Genomic DNA, 21,159 nt, shown 5'->3' on the forward strand with positions numbered 1-21,159 from the left:
TTAAAAGTCAAGGGTGGGCTTCAAAAATTTTAGCAAGGAGTTTCTTTGCCTGATTGCTGGGTAGGCATGGTCATGGTGGGTGTGGCATAGTTGGCCTCCTGCACCATGGCGGGGAGGGGGGGGTTTGCCCTCCCTGGGCTCCGGAGGCTTTCCTCAACCTCCGGGAGGACGAAAACGGCCTTCACAGGCTCTGGAGGCCCTTCCCGAACTTCCGCTAGGCCCGTTTTTCGCCCTCCCTGAGCCTCCGCGTGTGCCCTGCACTTACCTACATCCAAAACAGGCCACGTGGGGACTCCTGGGAGGGGGGCGGGGCCAGGCAGGAGCGGGATTTGGGGGTTCTCCAAACTGCACAGAATCTTAGCTAGGGGTTCTCCCAAACCCCTGAGAACCCCCAGCAGCCCAACCCTGTATACTGGCCTAAGGGTAATCCAAAGCAGGAATGCAGTTTTCAGTGACACTTTCGAACTGTACTTGAAAAGCACAATCCACATCTCACTTTGCTTAGAAAGGCTTATCCTAATGCATTTGCACAAACACACCCTTCGTCTCCAGGGTCTACCAAGACTTACACTGCACAGTGCAATGGAGTAAAGGGGTTTCCTTCTAGGTATGCAAATGGATTGTGTTCAAGTAACAATTCAAGACAATCTTCATGCCCTGGAAAGAGAGAAGAGAATTTATTAGATCATATAACCCCATGGCTTTTTTTATAGGCAAAATCAAGGGTTTCTACAGGTGAAACTCGAAAAATTAGAATATCGTGCAAATGTTCATTTATTTCAGTAATGCAACTTAAAAGGTGAACCTAATATATGAGATAGTCTCATTACATGCAAAGCAAGCTAGTTCAAGCCGTGATGTGTCATAATTGAGATGATTATGGCTTACAGCTCATGAAAATCCCAAATCCACAATCTCAGAAAATTAGAATATTGTGAAAAGGTTCAATATTCTAGGCTCAAAGTGTCCCACTCTAACCAGCTAATTAAGCCATAACACCTGCAAGGGGTTCCTGAGCCTTTAAATGGTCTCTCAGTCAGGTTCAGTAGGAAGCACAATCATGGGAAAGACTGATGACCTGACAGTTGTGCAGAAAACCATCATTGACACCCTCCATAAGGAGGGAAAGCCTCAAAAGGTAATTGCAAAAGAAGTTGGATGTTCCCAAAGTGCTGTATCAAAGCACATTAATAGAAAGTTATGTGGAAGGGAAAAGTGTGGAAGAAAAAGGTGCACAAGCAGCTGGGATGACCACAGCCTGGAGAGGATTGTCAGGAAAAGGCCATTCAAAAGTGTTGGGGACTTTCACAAGGAGTGGACTGAGGCTGGAGTCAGTGCATCAAGAGCCACCGCACACAGACTGATCCTGCACATGGGCTTCAAATGTTGTATTCCTCTTTGTCAAGCCGCTCCTGAACAACAAATGTCAGAAGCGTCTTACCTGGGCTAAAGAAAAACAGAATTGATCTGTTGCTCAGTGATCCAATGTCCTCTTTTCTGATGAGAGCAACTTTTGCATCTCATTTGGAAACCAAGGACAGAATCTGGAGGAAGAATGGAGAGACACACACTGCAAGATGCTTAAGTCCAGTGTGAAGTTTCCACAGTCTATGTTGATTTGGGGAGCCATGTCATCTGCTGGTGTTGGTCCACTGTGCTTCATTAAGTCCAGGGTCAACGCAGCCATCTATCAGGAGATTTTGGAGCACTTCATGCTTCCTTCCACAGACGAGCTTTATGGGGATGCTGACTTCATTTTCCAGCAGGACTTGGCACCTGCCTACACTGCCAAAAGCACCAAAACCTGGTTCAATGACCGTTGGATTACTGTGCTTGATTGGCCAGCAAACTTGCCTGACCTGAACCCCATAGAGAATCTAGGGGGCATTGCCAAGAGAAAGATGAGAGACATGAGACCGAACAATGCAGAAGAGCTGAAGGCCGCTATTGAAGCATCCTGGTCTTCCATAACACCTCAGCAGTGCCATAGGCTGATAGCTTCCATGCCACGCCGCATTGAGGCAGTCATTGCTGCAAAAGGGGTCCAAACCAGGTACTGAGTACATTTGCATGCTTATACTTTTCAGAGGTCCAATATTGTTCTATGTACAATCCTTGTTTTATTGATTGCATGTAATATTCTAATTTTCTGAGATTGTAGATTTGGGGTTTTCATAAGCTGTAAGCCATAATCCTCACAATTATGACAAATCACATCTTGAACCATCTTGCTTTGCATGTAATGAGTCTATCTCATATATTAGGTTCACCTTTTAAGTTGCATTACTGAAATAAATGAACTTTTGCATGATATTCTAATTTTTCGAGTTTCACCTGTATGTATCAGCTTTCAGATGTTTGCGCAGCTTTAACACAAGCTGAAATTGGAAGTTAATAGCTATACTTTTTTGAATCTTGATTTAAATGAGCCAGTCTGCAACAAAGGCAGTGTTTATATATCATAACAGGAAAAATGGCTTAATGAATTCAAGTTGGAATACAAGACATGCACTCAAACACACAGACTTTCCTGAAGCATTATTCCTTCTTCCATGTCAGCATTACAATAATCAGAAATCTGACACTTCAACACCATTCAATTCAGAATTACAGTGAAGTGCTTCTAAACGGCCAGGTAGGATTAGAAGTTAGATTTTAATTGAAGTTTAGAGCTGAGTTGATTTGATTTGATTTGAAGTAAGGAAATACAAATTAATCAAAATCAATACATGAATGCAAAAAAATGCAACTTCTAATATTCCCTCACAAGAATGTTTTTTCAAAGAGTCCACAGAGTTTCTGGAGATGTTTATCAGATGATCCACAATGAGAAATCAGTGATAGCAGATATGCTTGCCAGAAAGACAATTACCCACCACCACTGAATTCTTCTGCAGTAAAACAGCTGAAAAGATTTGGATACTGAAGAGGAGCAATCTTCAATTTTGGTCCACTAAAGCCACTATGAACAAGATACAATCTAGAACAAGAGTGGACAAACTGTTCCATCAGCCATTTGTGACCCACGGGATTCCTTCTGGGCCCGAGAGCAGATTTTAAGTAGGATTTTTGGAAGGCTTGGGAACTCTTATTTTGCACACCAAAATCCCCCCTATAGGCAGAAAATATGGACACCATTCACGCTGGTAATCTCCCATAGTCATATAACCCACACAGCACCTGGGAATCCAATGAAATTAAACTGCACTCTCCAGATATTTGCCACGAGTAATCTAAAAGATCTTGACAGATGACTTGGAGAAGGAATGGTCTATCCTACAATCTAATGAGCCACTGAATCTGCTAGAGATGTAATCACCGTTCAGGTAAATAGGCTGCATAAAATTGTTGAACATCCATAGTTTTATCCATCACAAGTTTTCTTCTGCAACCATCATGTGGTATTACAGCAATTAACTTTGCCCAGTGTTGTAGCAGTGATTTAATCGGACAGATCTTATTATAGTCTCTCTCTGGCAGAAGAAAATAACGAAGGAAGGTATGCATGAATCTCTACATTCTTACCACTGTATGAAGCCCAGTGCATTGGTGAATAGCCACTATAGTCCACTACAGAGTCCAGAGGGTCAGTAGAGAGCGCTGCCTGCAGCAAGGTCCTCAGGATTTCAGAATGCCCACACACCGAGGCAAAATGGATCGGGGTCCGGCCCTTGAAATCCCGACACAATACAAAGGCATCATGGTCCAGCAGTGTTGCAAGGCAGTCTTCACAGCCAGTAACAGCCTACAAAAAAGGGACAGCAAGCAATGAGGGGGAAAAAGTATCTATCACAAGTGGAAGTAAGACTTGCAAAGTAGGCACTCAAAATATTTTATTCAATAATAAGTCAAGAGTTGTTGGATTAATCATTCAGTCCTATCCGATTCTTGGTTACTTTATAGGTACGTGCTTTCCATGCTACCCTGTCAAGCACGGCTTCTTTCAGTTGTTGGAAATTCACCTTTGTATCAGTTTTGATGATATCAAGCCAGCAAGCTCTTTGCTTGCTCCTTCTTCCTTGTTCCACGAACCATTCCTAGCACCATTAACTTCTCCAATGAATTTGCACTCATGACATGGTCAAAGTAAGTCAGTCTTGTAATCCAAGTACCATGTAATAATAACAATAATTCTTGCACTATAAACGATAGAAACTTTTATTTTCGCATTAAAACTGGTGTTGCTCAACTAGCATTTCTTTTTCTAAATATTCCTTTCCAGCACAAGCATGTTTACAATATTCATACAGGTAGTCCTTGCTTAACGACCTTAACTGGAATTGGCAACTCTACCACTAAGTGAAGCAATAGCTAAGTAGAAAATCACATGAACGCAACCCTTTCTTTTCAGGAAGGAGTCAACATTACTCTTGTTGTTTCACACGTTTGATTCTTGTTTGCTTCTTACCACCACCATCACCACTCCGCCCTTTGGAATGTCTGCTTACAGTCTTGCACACATCAAAAGCAATGTGATCGTGCCACAGCTGAGGCTGGGAGCCATGCATGCAGTATGCAACCCACTCATGCTCTTGAAATCCCTTTTGCTCCAATCTCTTCACTTCATTGCGAGAGAAAGGGGAGGCAAAAAAAACCAACAACAATTATTTTGGTAGACCACCTCTCCTTTGCCTGATCTTTTTTTGGTTGCCAGTGCAATTGCACTGCTTTTGATGGGTATAAGTTTACTCTCTTGAAATCTGTTTCAAGAACAGATTTTTATCCAATCTCTGCTCTGCAAGAAGGCAATAAAGGGGAAAAAGTACACTGGTCAAACACAGGACAACCTGTACTGACTATAATGGCAATTGCATGACTGAAGGATGCTGCAAAGGTTACAAATGATCTTTGAAGTTATTTTTTTCACCAATGTTGTAACTCTGGTCACAGAGCAAATGGTTGGGAAATGAGGAATACCTGTACAGTACACCAAATTCCAAGCATGCTCTCTGGAATCAAAAAGTGTGACAATTCAAAGATGAGGAACAGACAACGATCTACTCACTATACTCCAATTGGCTTGAAGTGTGAAACACTTAAATGTCTCATTTTCCACATCCAAAACTACAAGACTATTTCAGGATCTTGTTCAATCAATTCAACATAGAACTATTCCTCCACTTACCCCCCGGTGCAGTGCAGTCCTGCCTCTTCTGTCTGCTGCATCCACTGTGGATCCCTTCTCTAGTAAGAGATGGACACAATCTACATGGCCATTCATGATTGCCAACATCAATGGGGTCCTGTGAGAAAAGTAAGAATAGGTCAGGCACCTATTGATTTACTAATTTGGCTCATCCCTAATTTAGAAAACAAGCTCTATCTTTATGAAGGGCAGAATGGACTGAGTAACCCAGTTGTTAAAATAAAAGGGAAACTCAAAAATAAAAAGTATTTAATTCCAAGAAGTTTCTACAAAGCAATTAGTTTCATTAATATGTTATGATTACTTCTGAGGGCTGAAAAATGAGGTTACGGTTATATTTTTTTAAAAAAATAATCTGAAAACTGGCAAACATCATGCCAAAGGCTGTAATTGAGAAAGTGAGTGGCAATAGGACTAAGCTAAATTTGAATTCATATATTTAATTCTGATTAAAATGTAAAAGTACTATTGTTATGGTTACTCTCCTATTTTTAGTAGTCAGATTAAAATTGTAACAATTCTATAAATTTAAATCGAGCATTCTTATTCAAGATGTCACACAGAAAATCAAGGTCAGAAAGAGTTAGCGCTTCTAGTTGCTATTGCCAATTTTAGAAAAGAAGAAAAAGAAGCAGGAATGGAAAAGCCATTTGGGTGGAATATACTGAGAAAGCTTCTGGCTGTAGCTTTGCACTAAAGAAAGCTTATTTCAGTGCATCTTCGTCTATAGAAACAAATTGGGTTCTCGGTTCTGAGATTTTTTTTTCCATTATAGATAGCAAGTAGAAGGGAAAGATTTTGCATTAAAAATGATGATTAGCAGAAGAAAACTCGTTTGTACAGAGCTACTTTTGAGGTTTTAATGATGTTCTATTTGTAATTATATTTTAAATGGCTAGGAATCAAATCTGATCATGACGGTTTCTAAGTAAGTAAAAAAGAAATATTTTAATTTATTCAGAATATTTGTATGCCAACTGCTCCTTAGGAGAAATGCAATTTAAAATAGATTTTGTGAAAATGATTAAAATGACAAAATAGGACATTTTAAAATAATTAGAAAATAAAACACACTAAAACTATTATTAAAAGATCTAGATAAACAAATTTAAGTGTCATTTAAGCAAATAAGTTCAATAATAAATTAATAATAAATAAATGGTAAGGTGGAGAAGTCTATCTCAAACTCTACTAAGTTTTTGCCATAGCATATAGGCCCCCTCATGGAGATAGAAATATATATTCTAGAGATCTGATGTCCTATGGGAGGTGGCACAAAAGTTGCCTGTTGGTGATCAAAGAGCATTGAGCAGGCTATATAACAGGGGTGTCAAACTCGTGTGGTCAAGGTGGCCCATGTGACATATCATGACTTTTTCCCCACTCCGCTAAACCGGGCGTGGACAGCATGACACATCTGGCCCACGGGCCGGAAGTTTGGCACCTCTGCTGTATAAGATAAGGCTGCCATATCAGGTTTTTTGTCATATAAAACATATACCCTGTGCTGACCAAGGCTTCCTGAGACAGTAACAATCACACGCTGTGCCCCAAAACCTTGTTTTTATTTCAATGGCTGTGAATTACATGCATTTACAGCCTGTAATGAGTCCTAGTTTATGAATAGTCCAACAGAAGTCTGTCACAGTCTTTCGGGATAAGGCTGATAAGCACCCACCTTTATCTCCCTTGAAATGCTGCTAATGACTAAATTACCTATTAGCTGTACAAGGCCAAATGGAGCACAAAGTCAACACAGAGCTTCAGATTTTAAATCGACCAGAACGAACAAAGTTGCTTCCTGCAAAGGCTCATGTCCCTTTGCTCCTCCTTTTTGTCTTATGGGAGGGGCCAATCATCTCCAAGCCTGACTCCCCTTTTGTCTTAACTGTTCTTTCCTTCTGGCAGCTCTGCACAAGTGCGCACTGGGAACAGGCTCCCTCTGTTCCTCTGCCTCACTGATGTCAAGATTCTGGAGGCTCCGGAGTCAGCACATAACTCTCCGTGTTGGACGCAGATCCCTTGTCTGAGTCCTCCCCAGACTCCAGTACTGGTCCATGTTCCTCCCCACTGTCTGACTCTGCAGCCAGCTCTGCAGGCCCCTGGCGGACCACAACACACCCTTGCAGAAACTTTGAATTAATTACTGGAAATAGTGAAATTGTTTGCATATGGAGGCATCACTCGGTACCTGTGCTCTGTATCCTGGGCCAGATGAAATTTCTTGAATAGCTTGAAGATTTGCTCCATAAAAAGCATATCATAATAATGAACTTTTGGGATTACATAAGCACATAAATCACGAAAGCCATCTGTCTCCCCTCTAAAGAAAGGGAATTTACTGGCAGAAGTATTTTTTAAAATCTTATCCTTTTCACTAATGCTACTCGACTCACCAACTTCAATGCTGGATCTAGAAAGACTTGCCAACTGCAAACCAGATCTTTAAAGGGGAAATGTTATTTTAGGTGTTTCTCCTCAGCATAGAAGCTCACTCCCAAATGAGTAAGAACTCTCTCTTCTCTGTATTGGGGTTCAAGCTGGCTCTCCAGCCTTTTATTACCCAGAGTCATTCAGAGACCAGCTGGCAGTATATGTAGCCCTGCTTCGGATTTGTACAGTAAACTGGAATTTGTAAGGAACAAGCCTATCCCTGCTTGCCACTGGAATGACTTATAGTCCAAATATATACATATACATACACAGACACACACACACACACAATAATAATAACTGGAGACTTACTGTCCATGGATGTCCATGACATCAGTGATGTCAACTCTCTCCCCGCTGTCAATGAGAAGATGTAGGGAATCTGTGTTCCCATAGGCAGCTGTAAGAAATAAAATGAGAATATAATGAACAGGATTTCCTGCTTCTTAATAATTGTCGTTTCTTTAAAGATCCAGTGGACGTCCCAAGTCTGTTTTGCAGGAGCAACCAAGAGAAAGAATCCCCATCCATCCTGAATCGGATTTGGGGCTGCCACAAGGATAGGTAACCGTGGGAATGAAAGTAAAGTGAGGAGGGAGGATAGCCACAACTTTATTCTTTCACCAGGGCTCAAGGTCAAGTCGTTGGAGTTTGGAGGGGAGTGACTGGACTTGGCGAAGTTCAGAATGGAGGTGAACGGGAGAGTGTAACTTGAGAGTCATCAGTAAGGGGACTGGATACGAAGGGGAAGACCCAGGATTTCAGATTTGGGGTTTCCCAGATGTGCCAATATGACTTCTCGAATAAATTCTTACTTGAATAGACTTTGTCTCTGAGTGCTGAATTGGGATGGAGAGTTTAGTTGGAACACTGACAATCCCAGCATCTCAACAGGAAACATGACACGCTCATACCAGCAGCATGGAGGGGTGTCCACTTCTTCTTTTTCTCCTTCACAAGAGCAGAAGCACCATGGCTGGTGAGCACCTCCACGCATTCCGTAGAGCCCCTCTCCGTGGCAAGATACAAAGCCGTCCGCCCTTTGTGGTCCCGCACATCCAGGTTCACCAGGGTTTCAGCAAGCGTCTTCAGGGCTTCACAGTGACCATTATAGGCCTGAAAGCACATCAACGGACAACCCAATTTAGGGAGACTACAGATCAAGAGGGATTTAATATAATGATGCAGACCTACAGTTTAGGTCCACTTTCCTCAGCGAAACAAATGTAACATTGGCATTCAAATGGTAATTAAATTTATCTCAAGTGTACCCAATATGGCTTTATAATAATAAGACTCACAGCTAAGTGCAAAGGGCTGACTGGAATGGTGCTTTCCACATCGTCCAGGCAGTTAAACGACATTTCCAGGAGCTGAAATGAAAAAGTTTGGAATCTAATTCCAATCGTACAAATGCTTCAACAATCTAGCTCTTGGAACCCTTGAGATTTATTTACTTAGCGTATGGGAAGAACCTCTGGGAATAGTGACTAGAGAACGTATATCATTTCACCTAGTCTAGGAATTATACAGTATGTGTTCTCCAAAATGTAATTATTATTAAAATAATATGTATTAAGACAATGATGAGATAGGTTTTTAATTTAGGAGTGAGGTATAAAGCTTCTGACAACAATAAGCTTGTTTCTAAGTACCTAAAATTTAATTCCTGAAAATGAAAGCATTTTCCCAAGGTTCTTCAGTAGCACATGATATATTATTTTGCTATATTTCTGAAGGCATTTTAACATATAAAACATTACTCTGTAAAAAATAATCGTTGTCTAAGAAAAAAATAAATTCAAGTAGTCTTCAACTTGCAACAGTTCATTTAGTGACCAAAGTTACAATGGCATTGAAAAAAGTGACTTATTGCACTTACAACTGTTGCAGATTCCCCACGATTATGTGATCAAAATTCAGATGCTTGGCAGCTGACATATATTTATGACGGTTGCAATATCCCGGAGTCATGTAATCACCTTTTGCAACATTCTGACAAGCAAAGATGATGGGGAAGCCAAACTCACTTGTGTTACTAACTTAACAACTGCAACGATTAACAAATGTAGCAGTAAAGGTTGTAAAATGGAACAATAGCAATAGCACTTAGACTTATATACCACTTTTATAGTGACTTACAGCCCTCTCTAAGTGGTTTACAGAAGCAGCTTAATGCCCCCAACAATTTGGGTCCTCATTTTACCGACCTCGGAAGGATGGAAGGCTGAGTCAACTTTGAGCCTAGCGCGATTTGAACTGCCAAATTGCAGGAAGCCGGTAATCAGCAGAAGTAGCCTGCAGTATTGTACTCTAACCACTGCGTCAGCAAGGCACTTAGCAAATGTCTTGCTTAGCAACAAGAGTTTTGGGTTCAATTGAGGGCATAAGTCGAGGGCTACTTTATATTTTTCAAATGCCTTAATACACAAACTGCAGGAAGTGTTTTTCCATTGCAAGTATCCACACTGGGGCTTGCAAAGGAAGATCTCTGGTGAACCAGATGTCCCTGATGGGGTGGAGACAGCATTGTGGTAATGATCAGCAGCCAGAGGACGAATTCAGGCCTACACTGCTCTTTCCAGATAAAGGAGAGACATGAGGTTGCCCACTTGCACTCCAGAATGTTGCAGGAACTAAGGTTTGTGTGGTCAACTCCAATCTAGCTCACAGCTATGATGTAGCCTCTGCGGACACATTTGCACAAGCTTTCTTAAGCACTTTTGGATGTAATTAATTTATATCTAAAGAAAGATTTTCTGAGTAACAAGATAGCAGAATTAAACTTGTGGAGTCAACATTCTTTCTGAACCAAAAAGGGAAAAGAATGGTTTTAAAAATTTAAACCTGGTATAATGGCGTGTCAAATATATAGTATGTTGCAAATGTAATCAATCCAAAGGGAACTTTTATCAGTTTTAATGGACATATTTTAAAAAGTGGCTTAACAAGCATCTTATGAAGTACTAATAATGTTACTAATTTGATAGTGCTGAGCAAGCCAAAAGAGAGAATATGTGCCACACATACAAACAGTAAAATTAACAGTATAATGAAGGGACAGAAATGTATGCAGAAGCACATCTAAACATGAAGACGAAGAAGAGCAAATTAAATATATAGCAATGTATACATCTTTCTATTTAAACCATAGATATACTTTATCTGGAAATTGGGGGAAAAAGGAGTCTATTCTCCAGAGGTCCAAGTTCCGGACCTAAACCAGCATTAAGATGCTGCTCATTTGGAGGCTAACTGGATTTATTCAGACGGACTCTGGCATGCAATGAATTCCAAAAGCAAAACGCCATAAGCAAATGCAGTAAGGATGTAAAGTCAGCATGTTTTATCTAGGTGAGCCATGCCCTTCCACCAATGCTGTCTTTGCCCCATTGCCAGCTGTGCATCTGAACAGATGATTGGATGCCGTCCAGCTGTTCCGTGGCCCAGAACAGCAGCTCATCAACCCTTTGTTGCTGCTGCATCAACCAGCTGATCATTGGCCTGTTGCTGGAGAGCTGAAGCCCAGCAGGCCGCTTGCCTCGCGCTGCCCCACCTTCCCCGCTGCACAACTGATCTGCAGATTGCTCTCCGCCGATCAGCTGGTCCTCGGCGTTCATTGGCACACTGCTGCAGCCTCCAGCTCCTTCCCTGCCCCAGTATGGCAAATCCCAGGGCTGCAAGGTTTGACATCTGCCTGCATTCTTGGAGATTACTATTTAGCTCATGAAAGTTTATTTAGCCACCCAATTTCTGTATCTCTACACGACTACACTTGTCTCCAATCTGGCCACTTCCCAATGCCCCACAAGAAATCAACCATATAATAATAATCCTCAACTGAGAAAACTATGTCAAATATCCACAGACGTTTTCTCACTTTTAAAGTCCAATTGTTCAAGCTTTAGTTCAGACTTACCAACTCAAGGTTCTGTCGGTTGCCATAGGCAGCTGCGTAATGGACAGCGGTGTATCCCTGTTTGTCTCGGAGAGAGGGGTCAGCACCATTATCCAGTAAGAACTCTAAACAACTGGAAAAAAATATAATTCAATGAACCCAAGCATCAGATGCATATAAAAGCTCTAAAAATTCTGTAGAAATCCAGATTTGGTTATGGTCACTAAATCAGAAAACCCAGTTCACATAAATCACAGTAAAGAAGCTATAGTAGCTCCTTCCATGTAATAAGGAAACATATAGCTTAACAACAACAACAAAGTAGCTGTAGTCCATAGGAAGGTCCCAGGAAAGAAACTTCTGTATTTTCTCTTGTATCACTACCACACCACATATAAAACACAGATGATTTCCTGTTTTATAGCAAATTAATACTTGGGCATTTAACAAAAATCGATTCAAGAAAAATTTCAGGTGTGTGCACGCACACATTGAGCATTTACTGTGTGTGTGTGTGTGTGTGTGTGTGTGTGTGTGTGTGTGTGTATAAAAATATAAATATAAATATATATCTGTTTAGGATTGTTTTGTAAACTGAGGCAGGAAAAGCAAAAGAACATTTGAAGAGTTCATTTTTCTATCCCTGTTTAACACAAGCTGAAGGCTGAACAATATGAGTTACTTTAATAGAATCTCGAGAAGATGAATGTTCTCTAAAACAGGGGTCCCCAACCACCGGTCCGCGGACCGGTACCGGTCCGCGGAACAAGTCCTACCGGGCCGCTGGTTGCTAGGCGCCGCCATCTTTTTGATGAAAAAGTGCTTCCGGTGAGCTTTTCCGGGTAGAAAGCTCACTGGAAGCACTTTTCATCAAAAAGATGGTGGCGCCAGCGCTTCGGTGAGCTTTTCCGGGTAGAAAGCCATTTCTACCCGGAAAAGCTCACCGGAAGCGCTGGCGCCATCTTTTTTGATGAAAAAGTGCTTCCGGTGAGGTCACCGGAAGCACTTTTTCATCAAAAAAAGATGGCGGCGCCCAGCTGATGCCGGTACAGGGCCACGGCGCCCAGCTGATGCCGGTACCGGGCCGCGGCATAAAAAAGGTTGGGGATCACTGCTCTAAAACATCAACTATGCTGCATTAAAAGTAGTGTGGAGAAAAGAGATAGCCAAGTTTATTCAATGGACAACAAAGAGAGTTAAGATGAGCTACTCACAAGATGGCCTCCTTCAGTCGTGACTCTTTCAGTGGCTCTTCATCAGTGTCATGGCTGTTTCCTGAATGAGTCTCAGCTCTGCAAGAGCAGAAACCTGGATTAGTTTTGCCAGCATACAGCAGACACAGAATGCTGTACATAGTATCCCACTGGTGGACAACTGATTGTCCCAAGAGGCCACATGAGAAACTGGGACTGACGTGGAGGGCCACCACCCTGCCTCTGCCACTGCCCCGCCCTGACAACCCTTCCACCGCACCAATGCTCCGCCCCTGCCATAGCAGGCTGGATTACGGCTGCTTGCAGGCTGGATGTGGTTCATGGATCATAAAATACCCAAGTCTATATTATCCTGTAAAACTCTGCATTTTAGAATCTATCAAAAATTATTTTATAATTACATATGAGAATTTGTTAAAAAAAGTAGTATGTACAAAATCATGGGAACAACAGCTTAATAGATTACTAAACTGCACACTTCACATAGATGAATCTCACCAAAAGTTAACAGTCACCCAAATGAGATTAAACTAAATCCCAGGCAACGAGGCAGAAGCTTGTCATTGGCTTCTGCCTTCCTTACAATACAGGGAAAAGGCTTATAGACATTAAAGTAATGATTACGCTCCAAGAAACACTGTGAGAATCAAAGCTGATCTTTCTTTGAATAAGTGTATCTTAAAAGCAGGAAGCCCAGTCACAACAGCCTCAAACTTATATTTTCAAGCAGCAGTAATTTAGAGCTTATTTTAGACCTTAGTTTTAAACATATGAACAATTCCTTAATTCACAGTATTTCTTATGAAAGGCTTTTGTGCTGAATTGTTTCCCCAATCTTATTTCCAGGTGCCAGGAAACCAAATAAGATAATTCCATGGAAGGATTCTCTGAGGAGAAAATTGAAACCAAGTATACCCAGTTAAGGCATACCCTTTTATTTTATTTTATTTTCTCCCTACCTCCTGTAAGTGTCTGAAGCAGCAGCATAATGTAAGGGGGTGCAGCCTTTACAGTCAGCTTCATTAATACTGGCTCCGGCAGTGACTAGTGTCACCGTACACTGATAGCTGCCATTCGCGGCTGCATAGTGCAAAGGAGTCCTGGATTAAAAAAAAGAAAAAGCAGGAAAGGGGGTTTCAGACATATAAGAAGGTTACACCAGTTCATCAACTCAGTGGCAAGTTCATGTAGCATGTAGATTAGAAGACAACAGGGCCAGATTGAAGCAGCTACTCAACCAAGTCTAATTAAGTAACATACTGAAGGGATGAGAAGTCTGAATCTTCTTCGTTGTTTTTAAAACTGCTCCGATACAAAAAAGCACTTGCACAATTGTATAGTTTTACTCTCAAAGCAATCTTTAAAGATTGTTCTACGAATGTCATTTTAAACAGATTCAGAATTCAGTCTATGAGTCGGAGAGGGGCTTAAATTCCAGTCCGGCCACCTTTAAAGCAAATGTTGCATCCCAGAACTGCTACCACTGAGTTACATCAGCAAACTAAAAAGCAACACACAATGAAGTATTACCCCAAATTCAACTATTCAACTCCCAAAAGCACAGCATTGAGGGTCGGCCAGGTAGAAAAATACATGCAAGCACCTCGATCTCAGTAGTATTTTAACAGAACCATTTGTACTTCTAAATCCATTACCGAGGCCCAGCACATGGCTATCTTGGACGTTTCTTTCCCACCCAGGATCTCAAAAGACACCGTGTTCTATATTTACCTTCCAAACTTATCTCTCCTCCTCAAGTCAGCTCCGCTGCTCAACAGCAAGTTAAGACATTCAACATTCCTGCAGAGAAGTCAAAGGGTAAAGAAAATATCTCCGAATAACTGTTGTGGGGTTTTTTCAGTCCCAAACGTAGAAAGTTAACCCAACAGATGCCCTCCATGCACCAGTCATGTCCAGTCTACAAGGGAAAGGTGGGGATGGAGCAAGATGCCAGCCTCATTTCTTAGTCTTTTACTGCATGATGCAGTAACAGCAGCAGATGGTGTGGCATGGGGAAATCAATCTACCTCTGCAAAAGGCATGCTGTATTAATTAATATGACTCTATGCTAATGAAGATTAGTCTAATATTTGCTTTGATCACAGAGAATTGTCTCCACCTGACTACAGTCGTATTCTAAGAATTGGGTTATTTTCCAAGACTATTTTTCTCCAACTGGACAGAAATGGTCAATCGCTACAGGTGCTCTTCTATTATATTATTTTTATTATTATTATATTACTATTTTCTATTATATTATCTCATGGTCATAAAATGGGTCACCCGTGACTGACCCAATTTTACAACCTTTTTTTGCAGCAGTCATTAAGCGAACAAAATGTTTGCTGTGGATTGGTTTTGCAGAAAATGTTGTGAAATTGATGTTTCTGTGAGATGCTGCAAACAGCCACAAATGTGAACCAGTGAGCGATTGGCTGAAATTGAGGCTATGTGATGGGAGGAGGAGGGCGCAGTGGCCAGAACTTTGAAACTGGGTCGTAAATACCTGCAGGGAGTTTCATCATAACTTTGAATGGTGGCTAAGTGACCTGTCATTAAGTCAAAGACTACCTGTCATTTAACCGTTCTTTCTCTTAATCTAAAGGTAGTAAGATTGGGAATCTTTCTTTCAAGAGTTATCCCAAGGAATGTCTTGCCACATTAAGAGTAAATTAATTGCTCACCCTCCGGAAGCAGCAGCATGGAGGCAGGTCCTCCCGAGGTTATCTGGCGTATTGATATCAAAGCCTGCAGACAGCACATGCTCGTTGCTGAGTGAGGAGACAATGCTGTACAACTGACCTGAGAATCAGAAGAAAGTGAGGGGAGATTGGGAAATGGGATTAATTTACCATGACTCTGCTGCAGATACCATAGAAATTATGATTCTGGAATTAACTTAACTGAAATTATCAACCAAGCTGTTTTATATAGAGGAAAGTCACACTTCATACGTACATATTATGCTAGTCCCTTTGGGGATAAAAAAATGTAACGGAAAACATAGAAAGGCATAGTCAGATAAAAATTAAAATAAAATGTAGGAGATAGGAAAAGGAAATACGTATAAACGATCTAATTTCTACCAACCCCTTTTCCGATCTTTCTCCATAACTTCCTCCTATCCTTGTAAGCCATTCTCACTTTCCCCTTGTAGGCTACTTCATATATTGCTTTGTGTTCTTTAAACTTTCCACCTCTCTTTTTATGATGCTCATCAACTCCATCCAACCAGAATTTTTCCCTCTTCCTTGTCCTCTCAATCTATTTCTGTTTTTTTTTTTTTAAATTCAATCCTCATTTATTTTCTCCACATAACCAAATCACTTTAACCTATTTCTTTTAGCACTGATTAAAATCAACACCACCTTTCTTTAAGGCTACTTGTTTTTTACCCCGAGGATTACATTTGGCCTTTAAATGATAAATCAAGATGCTGGACTGTAAAAAGTATCAGGCTAGGATAAAAAAGTGAATGTTATTTAATGCCTACTTATTCTTAATTTTAATTCTTAATTTTAATTATTAATTTTAATAAATGCAGTTAACTATGGATTTACTGATTTATCCCTTCCATCATACTAAATGCTATAAATTTGGATGCAATTTTGACTAGGGGTTTTGCTAGTCATTTGCCAGGGTCCCTGTGGCAGCCTGGAAAACACAGGCTTTCACCTTGAATTTAGATTCTTGCTAAAAATGCTTCACATTTGCCAACTACTAGGGTATGTATGTTCAACGTCCAATATGTTCAAGACAATTCCTCTATTTTTTTTAAGCATTCACACAGCTGCCTTGCTCTGAATTCAGCCACATGTTACAAAAACAACCATCTCCTTATGAACCAAAACTCCCCTCCCCCAGTCCAATAGAAAACTTACCTGAGGAAAGTAGCTTACGACAACAGTCTGAGAATCCAAAGAGAACAGCTAAGTGCAGAGGGAACATGTCATGGATCCCACGCCTGAAAGAATAAAGGATCAAAACACGATAGTATACAAGGCCAAGGCTGCAAACAGAGCAGGAACAAAGTGATCTCCACCCCCACATGGGCACACTGACTTCATTTAGAGCCGTGGTGGCATAGTGGTTAAGAGTGCAGTATTATAGGCTAATTCTGTCAGCTGTCAGCAGTTTGACCCTGACTGGCTCAAGGTTGACTCAGCTCTCCATCTTTCCAATGTTGGTAAAATGAGGACCCAGATTGAGGGCAATATGCTGACTCTGTAAACTGCTTAGAGAACACTATGAAGCAGTATATAAGTCTAAGTGCTATTGCTATTTATACCTTGCAAACCATAAATTCCAAACTACCATCATCCTGAACTATGTGGTGGTATATTCTATTGTCAGTTGGTCACTGCTCTACTATAGAGTCCAATAATGACACATTTCATCCTGGTTGTGGCTAACTAGCAGAGTACACATTTGGCTGAACATTACTTTAAGCCAATGTAAGTCTGGTTTATTCTGCCCTGACGATTCTAATTGGTTAGGAGGGAAACAAGTCAGAATTCTAGATCTATGACAATTCTAGATCTGAATTATTAACATTAATTCAGATAAGAAATATGCCCTCACCTTGCAGTGTCAGCACCATTCGTCATCAAAGTACTAATTAGCAGCTCGTGGCCATATCTAGCAGCAACGTGGAGGGGGGTATTGCCATATTTGTCAGCGCAGTCAATCTCACTGCCTGAGAAACAAACAGATTGCATCAATCTTTTTTTCTTCAATTCACTCAGAGGCAACAGGTGTCTCCACTTCAGCCCTCAGCAGATCAGAATGTACCACATAGAACAGGGATAGGCAATTAGTTTTTACACGGGGCTACTTGAAAAACTGGATCCGTTGTGGGGGGCTACCGTCCCGTTGCTGCCCTTGCCCCACTGCCCTGCCCCCGATGCTACCAACGCCTCAACCCTCCCCCCCATTACCACGGGCTGAACTGGATTGGACCACCCATGTGCCGGATGTGGTGCACAGGCCATAATATGCCCAGGTCTGATACAAAACTACTGACTGAATCATAAGAGTTGGAAGTGATCACAGAAGTCACCCTAATCCAGCCCCCTGTTCAGTGCAGGATCCACTAAGGTTGAACATTTAATAACTTTAGATGCATGTCCCTTTGTGGCTAACTTTCAGAACAATAAAAACAAATTAATTTGGAGGAAATCAAAGTTGCTGTAATTCAAAATGACAAAAAAAAAAATACTGAAAGTAACAGATACATTTGAATACCTGCCAGGAATGGTAACTTTTTTTAAGGCAATGAGTGTCAAGAAATAAATTGAAATCTTGGATAGGATCCCCCAAACTTAACATGATCTGGCAGTCTTGTAAGATCTCAGCCTGAGAAAACAATTACTGTAAAATATTAGGGTGGTTTCCTTAACAGGAAATAGCTGACAACTTACCATTTTGAATGAGAATCTGAGAGCGTGTAAACCGTCCATGAATGGCAGCCATGTGCAAAGGACTCTTCCCTTCTTTACTCTGCAAATATCAAAGCTAGTCAGCCAACAAGAAGGTCTATTTCCTTTTAATCCTACACCGCTGTCCCCAAGAAGCTTAAGGCATTTTCATTTTCCTCATAGCCCTATTTATTCAATGCAGCACATCTGGCCATACCTGAAAGTTCACATCAGCTCCATTATTAACAAGAAGTTCCAGGCACAGGGCTCCGTTGGTGGAGACGGCAGCAAAGTGCAGGGGGGTAAAGCCCTTTTCATTGGGCTGATTGACATTGGCGCCATAGTTAACCAGTTCATTCGCCACGGCATCCTGGCCCATGTAACAGGCAATGTGAAGTGCAGTGTTGCCAAAGGAATTTGGTTCATCAATCTGTAAGAATAACACGGGAAGGTAGCATTTGAATAGGGCACAGGGTTTGGCCAAAGGTAGCATTTGTGTTGGGCACAGGATCTGGGCAAAAAGTGGGAAAAGTTCATATGCTGTTGCTGTCTGACAGCCCAACTAGTTGTACTCAAGCTTGTCTTCTCTCCAAGAAATCTTAACAGACTGTTCATCTGTTGGAAGGGACCTTGTAGGTCATCTAGTCCAACCCCCCACCCAAGCAGGAAACCCTACACCATTTCTGACAGATGGCAGTCTAGTCTCTTCTTGAAAGCTTCCAGTGATGAAGCTCAACTTCCGAGGGCAAGCTGTTCCCTTGGTTGGTTGTTCTCACTGTCAGAAAGTTTCTCCTTATTTCCAGGTTAAATCTCTCTTTGTTCAGTTTCTATCCGTTATTCCTTGTCTGGCCTTCGGGTGCTTTGGAAAATAGCTTGACCCCTTTCTCTCTGTGGCAGCCCCTCAAATATCGGAACACTGCTATCATGTCTCCCCTGATCCTTTTCTTCACTAGACTAGCCATGCCCAGTTCCTGAAACTGTTCATCATGTTTTAGTCTCCATTCCCCTTATTATCTTTGTTGCTCTTCTCTGCACTCTTTCTAGAGTCTCAACATCTTTTTTATAGTGTGGTGACCAAAACTATTAAGAGTATCTTGGCAACGTTTCGGCGAGGTCCCACTCGCCATCCTCAGGCTTTCAGCTTCGTGCCAGTGCAAGCAGTGTGTGATCGGAGCTGCCGTGATTGGTGTTTCTAATATCTTCTGTCTGCTTTGTAGCTTTACACACACACACACACACACACACACACACACACACACACACACATATAGTTTTTGTAGATTTTCACGGGTACAGGTACACCTAGACCTACCTACCTACCTACCTACATACATACATACATGTGTGTGTGTGTGTGTGTGTGTGTGTGTGTGTGTGTGTGTAGGATGTGTGGTCCTACATTTGTATATTAAACAGTCCCATTCAAGACAAAAATTGATTTCCCCCACAACTGAAAAACCAGTAGCCCAGGGATGGGGAACCTTTTATGGCTCACTCAGGAATTCTGGGAGTTGAAGTCCATAAGTGATAAAAGAGCCAAATTTCCCTACCCCTGAGCTAGGCTATCTTATCTTGGCAATAAGCCAACTAACTATTTTTTTAAAAAATAAAATGTTAAAGTTATGCCTAAGATTAAATTACAGAACTATTCAGATCGTGATTTACAAGAAAATACAATGGTCCAGACAGAGCACAAGAGGACTCTATTCAGCTGCAAAATGAGAGCTCATTATTCAAGCAAAGGCAAGAGATGTTTCATAGCATTCCTTTTTTTATTTTATTCTTATTACAAGGGGATCCTAAAGAAAAAAAAATCTTCTTGAACATAGTCTGAAGAATGAATAGATGCTATTACCCTTAATTATCTAACTTACATAAAGTAATACAGAGATCAAGACTTAGCACAATTTCCTGGCTAGACATATTATCTATTTCTATGGAAATAGCAAGGCCCTTAACTTCCTGGAATTCTCCAGTTTTTGTGGGATTCAAAAATAATAATTCAGAGGCTGCTATTCATGAGTGGCTTTTTTAGTTCTCATTGTCACTTTCTCCCAGAGTGTGCTTGTCAAAAAGATATTCTGCCATTTCAGATTTTGGTGCTCCCATCTTGCATAAGATGGTCATGTCGTCAGCCAGATCTTTGATGGATTTAACTCTTGTTTTCAGTTATTGCCCAGTTTCCCCCTTGATTTTAAAAGAATCAAGTTTTTTTTTATCTCCATCAGAAGGAAGAATTGGATAAAGAGACTCTCTATATAATCAAGAACCATTAATGACTAATGGCTAATCCCACAACCTACCATGTTTCCCCCAAAATAAGACCCAGACGTATATTTTTAGGGCTCCAAAATCAACACTAGGGCTTACTTTTGGGGGAAACACGATTTCAGGGTGATCAGCCTGACTGGATACCCCGCCTCCCCAGAGCGCACACAAGGAGTGGCAAGCGGGAACTGATGGTATCAGGCAACAGCTGCAGCCCGCCAGTCCCTTGGTTGGTGTACTCTGGGGCCACGCAACCCGCACAGTGCAAGTGAGTTGATTCTCTATCCAACCAGCAGACGGAGGCAGAGGTGCGGGGGAGAGGGAGGTGATCCGGACACGCTGCACAGGCCACGGGAAAACCAAGAGTTAGTGGGCTGGAGCAGGTGGCTGGCTGCAGGAGGCTCGTCTTCGCGCAGTGGCACCAGCAATATATGGAGGCAGAGGCGTGGGGTGAAAGGCAGGCAATCCCGACAAGACATATGGGGCACAGGCAAGCTGAGAGACAAAAAGACAGGCCTCTGTGCAGCCACCCATTCTGGCCCACCAAGTCTCAGCTTTCCCGCAGTGCATCTGGATCGCCTGCCTCACCCCCCGCACCTCTGTCCCATCTGCTGCTGGTGGTGCCACATGCGCTTGCCGCCTCCTGTGCTCGCCACCTCCACCCCCTTTACTAGGGCTTATTTTTTATTTATATGTATTATTCAGTCTCATGCTTAAAAATCAGGCTAGGTCTTACTTTCGGATTAGGTCTTATTTTGGGGGGTGGGGGGAGAAGGCAGTACA

At 41.6% G+C, this 21,159-nt stretch overlaps 1 protein-coding gene across 1 annotated transcript in view; it reads right to left on the minus strand.

Annotated features, from left to right (window-relative positions):
* Positions 1-21,159, minus strand: part of ANKRD52 (ankyrin repeat domain 52) — a 63,825-nt gene that overhangs the window by 12,997 nt on the left and 29,669 nt on the right. Inside the window, exons 8-22 of the mRNA XM_087956281.1 lie at positions 18,326-18,538; positions 18,112-18,190; positions 17,273-17,387; positions 16,573-16,655; positions 15,376-15,493; positions 14,423-14,491; positions 13,651-13,791; positions 12,692-12,769; positions 11,499-11,610; positions 8,881-8,952; positions 8,494-8,695; positions 7,892-7,979; positions 5,126-5,243; positions 3,526-3,745; positions 570-657 (exon numbers count right to left, since the gene is read on the minus strand). Coding sequence (XP_087812407.1) covers positions 570-657; positions 3,526-3,745; positions 5,126-5,243; positions 7,892-7,979; positions 8,494-8,695; positions 8,881-8,952; positions 11,499-11,610; positions 12,692-12,769; positions 13,651-13,791; positions 14,423-14,491; positions 15,376-15,493; positions 16,573-16,655; positions 17,273-17,387; positions 18,112-18,190; positions 18,326-18,538 — 1,796 coding nt within the window. The remainder of the gene's footprint in view (positions 1-569; positions 658-3,525; positions 3,746-5,125; positions 5,244-7,891; positions 7,980-8,493; positions 8,696-8,880; positions 8,953-11,498; positions 11,611-12,691; positions 12,770-13,650; positions 13,792-14,422; positions 14,492-15,375; positions 15,494-16,572; positions 16,656-17,272; positions 17,388-18,111; positions 18,191-18,325; positions 18,539-21,159) is intronic.

The sequence above is a fragment of the Notechis scutatus genome, chromosome 2 (genome assembly GCF_049901735.1).
Source record: "Notechis scutatus isolate UNSWTSFEM ecotype Mainland chromosome 2, rNotScu1.2, whole genome shotgun sequence".
NCBI classification, from domain to species: Eukaryota; Metazoa; Chordata; class Lepidosauria; order Squamata; family Elapidae; genus Notechis; species Notechis scutatus.